General features: G+C 56.0%; 1 protein-coding gene across 1 annotated transcript; it reads right to left on the bottom strand.

Annotated features, from left to right (window-relative positions):
• Positions 1-2,217, bottom strand: LOC116599983 (glutamine synthetase-like). The gene is made up of 2 exons (XM_032359916.1): positions 2,191-2,217; positions 1-837 (listed from the first exon to the last, which is right to left on the bottom strand). Exons 1-2 carry the CDS (start codon positions 2,215-2,217, stop codon positions 1-3), a joined length of 864 nt encoding a protein of 287 aa, XP_032215807.1.
• Positions 2,218-8,412: the final 6,195 nt, after the last annotated feature.

The following is an 8,412-nucleotide window of genomic DNA, read 5'->3' on the forward strand; positions in this document are numbered from 1 at the left end:
TTAGGCGAGCCAAGAAGGGGCAAACATGGAGGCAGGATGGAGGGCTAGGAGGGGTTTGATGGCTGCAAGTCTAGTCCCCTTCGTTTTTGTTCTGGAAGGTTCGTTGCCAGTTTCACCGAGAAGACTCGTGTGGATGAGGGCTCTTGTCACCAGAGGTCTTCTCCTGACCGACAGTCCAGGTAACGCTGATGCTAGCCCCCAGCTGGCCACACTGGCGGAAAAGTCAGTGATGTTGCATGTTTCACGAAATCCAGTCCGGTGCCGGGCGTTATCCAGGCTCCCCTCGAGTCTGTAGGCTCTGATGTCGTACTGGTGTCGCTTGCTCTGTTTCCTGATGGACTCCTCAATGTACTTCCGATCATTCTCTTCTCGCGTGGCCTTGGCACTGAAGTTGGCATAGACATCCCGGTTCCTGGGAATGGGCCCAGGATCCAAGGTTGCTATCACTGCAGGGTCTTCACATACATGACGCAAGATGAAAGAGGCCACCCAGAGATGATCTCCCGCGCCGATTCCTTCTCTCGGTCCTGTCCGGACTTCCCACTGGACAGGCGTGACCTCAGCATTTGTCCCAGCAATCCTGATGCTGGCGTACAAGCAGGCCTGGTAGTGAGTCCCCAAGATATCCCTGTCACAGGCTTTTTCTGCTCCCACGCCACAGCAGTGTGGCCTTGGGGCCCTCCCTGAACATGTTGGCTTGTGGGGCTGATGGAAACCACGTAAGGTAGCAAACTCATCTCCTTTGCTTTTCCCACTTCGCTCATCGATCCCACTGATGGCAGAGTTCTCGGGTCCCTCCAGGACCCCTGACCTCGGTGCCAGCTCTTCCCACTTTCGCTATCCACCCTCTGGCCCAGCCCCTTGCAAAGCCTCTCCACTCGCCTATTCCTCTCTGTCTTGGCCACCTCCACTGGGGAAAAAACCTGACTCTCTGCCCACCCTGCACCTGTACCCTTGACCCTGAATGGGCCTGCCGACTCACAGGACCTCACTGGTCTCGCTTTAAGTTTAGGATCCCAAACCTCAAGCCAGCCCTCAGCACTGGCCAGCAACCCCACTGTCTTCGCCTGGTCCCGGCCTTCTCACTCTTCCTCGCTCCTAGGGGGCAATTTCACCATCAGTCTGCTGTTCTGGCTTTCTGGAACACTGTTCCCCCAGCCATCTTTGGGGCTCCTCCCTCAGGACCCCCGCATCTTTGCTGCAGTGTCGCTTCTCCATGAGACCTTCCCTGGTCCCTGGGTCCCCACTGATATCCACCCTGCCTTGGTTCTCTGGTCCTGAACTCCCACCACCCCAGAAGAGGTTCCAGGTCTAGCTGGTGTTAGCCACAAAGGCAACGTTCCAGTGATAAGCAGTTCAATCCCTCGTGGAATTACGGGGCTTTGAGAAAAACTTTTCCAGAAGGTATTGACCAATTTTTATCTAACTTTGTGATCTTATTTCAGGATTCCTTCTGTTTTCTCAGATCTCTATCTGATATACATACATATATATATATATATAGAGAGAGAGAGAGAGAGAGAGATTTCTTGATTGGATTGCTTTCTTGTAACCTCCTTAAAACTGGTTCTGTCATCTTACTGTCACCATCAACTTCCTCACAGAACTGAAGCATGCTCCCTGTCTAGTTGTACGGAAATTTTTTCTCTCTCTCTTTCTCTCTCTCTCTCTCTGCTTCAGTGGGAAGTCAGGCAGCCAGCTGCCGCCCAGGGTGGGATGGTCCCACTGGGGAAGTGTGTGAGGACTCAGGAGTGTGGCGGGTGTTGGGTGTTGGACCCTCAGGGAGCTCCCACTAGGAGTCCCCATCCCTGCCCTTGACTTGACTTACAAAGGGGAAGAGATTTATCCAAAGTCTCAAGACAGGCACAGCTCTGACTGCCGCTCCCTAGTCTCTTTCTGCCCTTTGGAGTTAGACCAGGGGCCTCCATCCCTGGGGGAGAGGGGCGTGGCCCCCTTCCAGTCCTACCCCAGCGCTTATCCCTGGGACACTGCCCTTGAGGCTGACACCGACCAGACCTGGAACCCCCTCTGAGGTGGTGGGTGTTCAGGACCAGAGGAGTAAGGGGGGGGGTGTCCGAGGGGGCCCAGGGACCAAGCTCATTTTGGAGAGGTTGACTTCCCACCTCTCTGATTTCCAAGGGCCCACAAACAGGCGGTGAGTGGCGGCTCAGCTTCAGACAAGTTTATTACCGTGACCTGGAGAGGAGCTGCTGGCATGGCTCCCCGGGGAAGTGTCTAGTCTCCAGCCTTGGGCCTGGCCAGGGCTGATGTTGGTGTCTGTGGGACATGGGAGCCCCAGGCTACGGGACGAACAGTGCTACCTTCCAGGAGCTGGGCTGCTACAGGCTCGGGGAGCTGAGGGAGCGGCCGGGCAAGGCGTGCCCTTCCTCCCTACGGGCACACCTGGAACAGTGCCACCCCCCGGATGGCCTGGGCACCCTCCGGGACAGCCTGGGCCCCGTCCGCAACAGCCTTCGCCTCCTCCTGGAGGGCCTTTGCTTCCTTCCTGAGGCTCTCATATGACAAGGTTGGCTGGAACAGAAGGTTGCGGCGCCCAGAGGTGGGTAGCGACCCCAGGCAGGACTGCGGGACGTGCCCTAGCAGGGCTGGGAGGCAGGGAGGAGGCGGCCTGGGCAGAGCACCTTACCAGGTTTTGCAGCTTTTCCCCCAGGGCCCGGTTGTCTGCTTGGATAGTGCTCAGTGACTCCCAAAGTCTAGAATTGAAAAATATCCGTTCAGCCCACAGGCTCTTGTCCAAAGCAGCGTCCTCCGGCCCCGGCTCCCATCTCCTGCGTGAGCTGTGTGGCCTGGAGCAGCCGCCCGGGAACAGGGTTTCACTGGAGCCCAGTCTTCTCGTCGTGGCAAAGCCACAGGCAGGGACGGAACTGTTCTTCCCAAGTGGCTGGCAGCAGCAGACGCAGACGGGGATGACATGTCTTTTTTCTCTTCTTTAGCAAGCGAAGGACCGGCCGCTCCAGGGAGCGAGCTAGCCATCCCACCCTGTCGGGCTGCAGCGGGGATGGTGACAGAATTCTCTGAGGTTCCAGGCTAGCAAGAGGGTCAAGCCTGGAACCAGCCCTGCTTGAGTGCTCTGGGTATGAACGAAAGTGCTGACCACCCAGATCCACGCTCTGGGATTCCCCGTGCAGCCCCGAGGGACTGGGTCCCACTGCCCCATCCTGAGACCAGACCGCCCCATGCCTGCTGCTTCACAGGCCAAACTTCCCCATGAAAGGGGGCGGGGGGTCCCTTAGAGGCCGCCAGAGACTGCTTGCAGACCAGGTGTGCGGGCACACAGTTGAATGATGGTGAAGAGCTGTGGCCCCCAAGGCTGAGGGGCAGGTCCCGCTCACACAGGAGGACACTGATGCTCGGGGGGGGTGGGGAAGGGACCTGCTGGCCAGTGAGGAGGTCACCCAGAGCAGAACGGGTGAGAAGGCAAGGGAAGGAGGGAAGGAGGAGGGGGAAGGGAAGATGCAAACCCAGGGCCACCAAGCCCCAGGACCTGACCTCAGTGGGGAAAAACTCTGTCACCCCTATCTGCCCCCACCTGTCCCCAGCCAGCTCACCTCCTGCAATCACTCTGCAAATGGCTGATTTCCTTTGAGGTCCGCTGGGGGCCCCAGTCTTCCTTGTCCAGGAACTGGCACTCTTGGTTCTCTAGGACCCTGGGACGAGTACACAGAGAGGGTGGGACCAGGGAGTCTAGAGGTTGGGGGAGGGTGGGCTGGGCAGATTGGGGAGGGACGGAGGCAGCCCCAGGCCCAGGGCCTGTACATGGGTCTTCCCTCTGCCCACCCCAGGCTGAGTCCTGGCCTGGCTCTGAATGTTAGCAGAGGGAAGTCCCCTCCGCCTCCCTCCCCTGCACACACACACACACACACACACACACACACACACACGCAGCCTTACTCTTCAGGCTTGTTGGACTCAGTGGGCTCCGCTGTGCTCAGGAGGGTAAACAGGAAGGTCACAGTGGGTTCTGGCTGCAGGTCTAACTTTTGTTCTGAAGAGGGTGGCTTTGGCAGAGAAGGTGCCGTGGTGATGGCACAGCATGAGGCTGGTAGCATCGGGGATGTCCCCCTCCCTGCCGCCCCTGCTCTCTGACTTGGGGAGCCCCGGGGCTTCCTATCACCTCTAAGCCTGGCTCCCCCGAGACCTGAGGGTCTTCTGGCTTAGGCTTCTCCGGAGGCTGTACTTCTGGCTTTACCACGGGGTTAGAGTAGGCTTTTTGTCTTCCCCTGGGAGACTGAAGGACACAGAAGCGCAGTTGGCAAGCTACGTCCGCCAGTCCTGCCGGTTTCCCTCTTGCCAGCCCTGTCTGGTTTCCTTGGGGCAGCCTCCACGACCAGTTCTGTCCAGCAAACCAGACCCCTCAAAATTGGGGTTACCACATTTAGCAAATACAAGGACATAGTGCGATCTGAATTTCAGACGAAAAGCAAGCACTTTTTAAAAATTTAAGTGTGGGACACCTGGGTGGTTCAGTGGGTTAAGGTTCTGCCTTTGGCTCAGGTCATGATCTCGGGGTCCTGGGATCGAGCCCTGCATCAGGCTTTCTGCTCAGCGGGGAACCTGCTTCCCCTCCCTCTCTGCCTGCCTCTCTGCCTACTTTACTTGTTATATCTCTGTCTCTCTCTGTCAAATAAATAAATAAAATCTTTAAAAAAAAAAAAAAAGGTTTAAGTATGCCATGCCACGTTTGGGCAGTACTTATACTAAACAAAAGATTCATTATTTGTGTGAAATTCAAATTTCGCTAGGTGGCTTGTGTGTTAGGTGGCAACATACCACATGTTGGCAATATTTCATGAACTGAATCCCCGCAAATGCAAATTATCGGGCGTGGAGGCACGAGGGGCACCCTATTGAAAGGAATCCTGTAGAAGCCTGTAAAAAGATAGAGAATCCCTCCCATTTTGAGTGTAGAAATGACCAATGGGACGCGGAGAGGCAAAGACTGTGCCATTCCAGCCCCTACGTTGCGAGCAGCCTCATTCGCCCTCATTCGTAATCCCCTTAATATGTCGCTGTCCCTGAACAGCGGTGCAGGACCGGCCAGGAGCCTCACTTCCCAGCACCAGCTCGAACTTTACCCACCTCCACGCTCTCGCCTATGCCGTTCTTCCGTCTCCTGTTCCCTCCCCGCTCTGCAATCTGAATGGCACCGGCTCTTTTCTCTGCTGAGTAAATGTGCCTCCCCTGAGACCCCCTTCCCCTGGGATCCCCTTGGATAGGTTCTTGTGGAGCCAGAGCTGGGTTGAGCCCGAGGATGCGTCTGTCTCTACAAGGCGGTGTTAGATGTTCCCCTGGAGCCGGCTTGAAATAGCAGCTTCTCCCCAAGTGACAGAAGGTCGCGAGTCAAGAAATGGAATCATCACCATTTTTCACTCCCAGATCTTCCAGAAGAATCTTGTACATCTGCGGGCCTTGCGACGGAGGACAATCCAATCCCATGGCAAATAGTGACCTCAGATGTGGCCTTCACACAGAGCTTCCATCTGGACTTTTGATAGGCCCTCGGGCTGGGGCGGGGATCCCACATCATGTGCTCTCGGCAGTACGAGCCTTTCCAGATGGCCTAAAATTTTTTAATGCTTGTCCACATGATGATAACAGGATCTTTTTTTAAAAAAAGATTTTATTTATTTATTTGACAGACAGAGATCACAAGTAGGCAGAGAGAGAGTTAGAAGCAGGCTCCCTCCTGAGCAGAGAGCCTTGTGGGGCTTGATCCCTGGGATCATGACCTAAGTGAAGACAGAGGCTTTAACCCACTGAGCCACCCAGGCGCCCCAATAGTAACAGGATCTTAGTGGCCAGCAATACCCTGCTGGGGAAGGGGTGTTGTCTAATTCTGGGGACTCACTGAGCTCCAAGGGAATACCAGTACTCGCATTGCCATGTTTGACTTGTCCCAAGAGCAAGCTGCCAGGGAGTAACGAGATCCACGAAACTAACCAGGACCTTTGTCCCTGGTAATATCACTTTGGTAACTAGGCCTAAAGACACAACTCTAAAGGCGCCTGGGTGGCTCAGTCGGTTAAGTGTCTGTCTGCTCAGCAGGGAGCCTGCTTTCCTGTCTCTCTCTGCCTGCCTCTCTTCCTACTTGTGATCTCTCCCTCTGTCAAAAAAATAAACAAAATCTTAAAAAAAAAAAAAATTTACACAGAGGCTAATTTACACCAAGAGGAAAAACCGGAAGCAGCCTGAAGGGGCCAATATATAAGACAAGACCAGTAAAGAATGGCATGAGCACGATTGAACACATTCACTCTGTGGTAAAAGGTTGACCAAATGCCGACCGGGGGACACACCTCGGCAGGGTCCTGAGAATACACAGACAGGTGATCGGGACCCAGTTCTGCCCAGGAGAAGCTCCCGGGGCTGGGGGAGACCCCAGGTTCCCAGGTGACCGCAGCTCAGGGAGATGGGCCCTAACAGACGTCGGTACAGACAGCCCTGGCCACGAAAGAAGGGAACCACACATTCGGCTCAGAGCTCTGGAGACCACCACGAAGGGGCTCCTTGAGCATCAAGAAGTAGGGGAGCAATTTGGGGCAGGCTCGTGCCCAAGGGCACTCCTGCTGGGACAGCGTGAGGGGGCCTGGGCTGTAGCCCCCAAGTGACAAGGCGGCACGGGAAACCTTTGTGTGTCTCTGTGTGGGTTGTTTGGGCCGTAACTGGGACAAGAAGACACTGGGGCCGGGAAGCTGAAGGTTGTGCAAATGGAGAGAGGCAAGTACAAGCTACCCCATGTGACCAGAGTCGGCATGGTGATAACAGGGAACGTGTGCAGGAGATGCCAACACCACAAAAGGAAGCCTCACGATGATCTGTACGAATATGTCTTCAAGATCCTGCTTTCCATTCTTCTGGGTGTTACACCCTGAAGTAGAATGGTATCGAAGGATTTTACGTTGGAAAAGCGGGATCACATTTTGTCTTCTAGGAGACGCAGTCTGCCTGCCGTATAGACAGTTTGGAGAGGGGAGAGGTTAAAAGGAGAGATCTGCTAGGAAGCCGGTGCTGTCCGGTGGCTGTGGGGGAGAGATTGAAGTTAGGGCTGACAGGACAGAGTGGGGGAGAGGGTAGGGCTGCCCACGATGATGCCCGGGCTCCTGGCTTGTATGGCGAGGTCAGCTGGGGGAACGCGGAAGTCATAGGGAGCACAGGGAGGGGAGAGCTCGTGGCTGATCTGAGTTTGAGAGGAATTCTGAGTCAAAGGGTAGTTTTAGATTCTGGTTCAGAGCTCGGGAAGAAGGTATGGGATGGAGATCAAGACTGGCTGTGAATGAAAAAGAAGGCGGCCCAGAGAGCCTGTCCTCATCTGGGGAGAGCCAGCAGGCTGGAAAGAGGGCCCCGGATTGAACCTGGGTGCCCTGAAATTTTAGGGGAAGTCAAGATAGAGGGCCCAGCGATGCCATGGCACTGAAAGGGGCGAAAGGGGTGTTCTCAGCCGGGCAGAGTGTGGCGGAGACCGGAGCCTGTCGCTTGGGTCATCACGGGGTTGCGGGTTGCGTCTGCCTGAGAAGGGAACAGGGCGGCAATGGCACTCACAGTAAGTGCGACAGAAGCAGAGAGCCCCCGAACATTCTTTCAAAGAGCTTAGCCCTAAAAAGACTAATGGTAGTAGTTAAAAACAGATGCTGGTTGACTTTTTGGTGGTTGTTTTTACCGTAATGAACAGAAGACTGTTCGGGACTGAGCAAGGTCCGAGAGATGAGAACTGAATCCAAAGACCAAGTGGGAAGTTGGCCTTGAAAGGAGAGGACTGCTCTCCTGGGGGCCGGGGTAGAAGCGGGGCTTGGGGGGGCTGTAGGGAGAATGTGAAGCTTTCAAGAACTTACTGTGTTCTGAGGCCTAGGAGGCAAGGACGAGGGTAACCAGGTGGGAGGGACGCTAGCTTGTGCCACCTGCCGCAAGCTGCACACTCGTCTCTGGGCCTCCTTGAGCCCCTCCGTGGGCCGAGGCGGAGAATTCCCAGGAACCCGGATCTCTGACTAGCTCCCCGGGAGGCTCCGGGTGCCAGCGCTGTAGAGCACACAGGGGCTGGGCCAGGGGAGGAGCTGGCTTGCAGGGGAAGAGGGCTGGACCTTGTGGGGTTGGGGTCTCCAGGCTCTGAGTGAGGCTCTCAGCAGCCCCACCCCAGGACCAGCGGCTTTCCTCCTGGGACAGGAGGGGCTGGGGCTCCCTGGAGGCCTCCTTTGCAAGCAGCCCTACCTTGGAGGAGCAGCTGGGACTACACGGAAAAAGCCCGATGTGAAGGCCAAGCAGTGATCACGGGGCTACTGGAGGCCAGGCTGGCGGTCTCCCGTACAAGGGGACAAGCCTGGTGACACAGCCCAAAGGAGGCTTGGCTTCCTGCACCTCCCACCTTCGCCTCTGCCTCCATAAAACAAGGGTCTCAAA

The sequence above is a fragment of the Mustela erminea genome, chromosome 9, assembly GCF_009829155.1.
Source record: "Mustela erminea isolate mMusErm1 chromosome 9, mMusErm1.Pri, whole genome shotgun sequence".
In the NCBI taxonomy this organism is placed as follows: domain Eukaryota; kingdom Metazoa; phylum Chordata; class Mammalia; order Carnivora; family Mustelidae; genus Mustela; species Mustela erminea.

Coding starts and splice junctions, on each gene's coding strand:
- LOC116599983 (XM_032359916.1), bottom strand. CDS start 2,217: ATGCCAGCAGCTCCTCTCCAGGTCACG. Junction 838..2,190: donor CAGCTCCTCTCCAGGTCACG/GTAATAAACTTG, acceptor GAGGGTGGATAG/CGAAAGTGGGAAGAGCTGGC.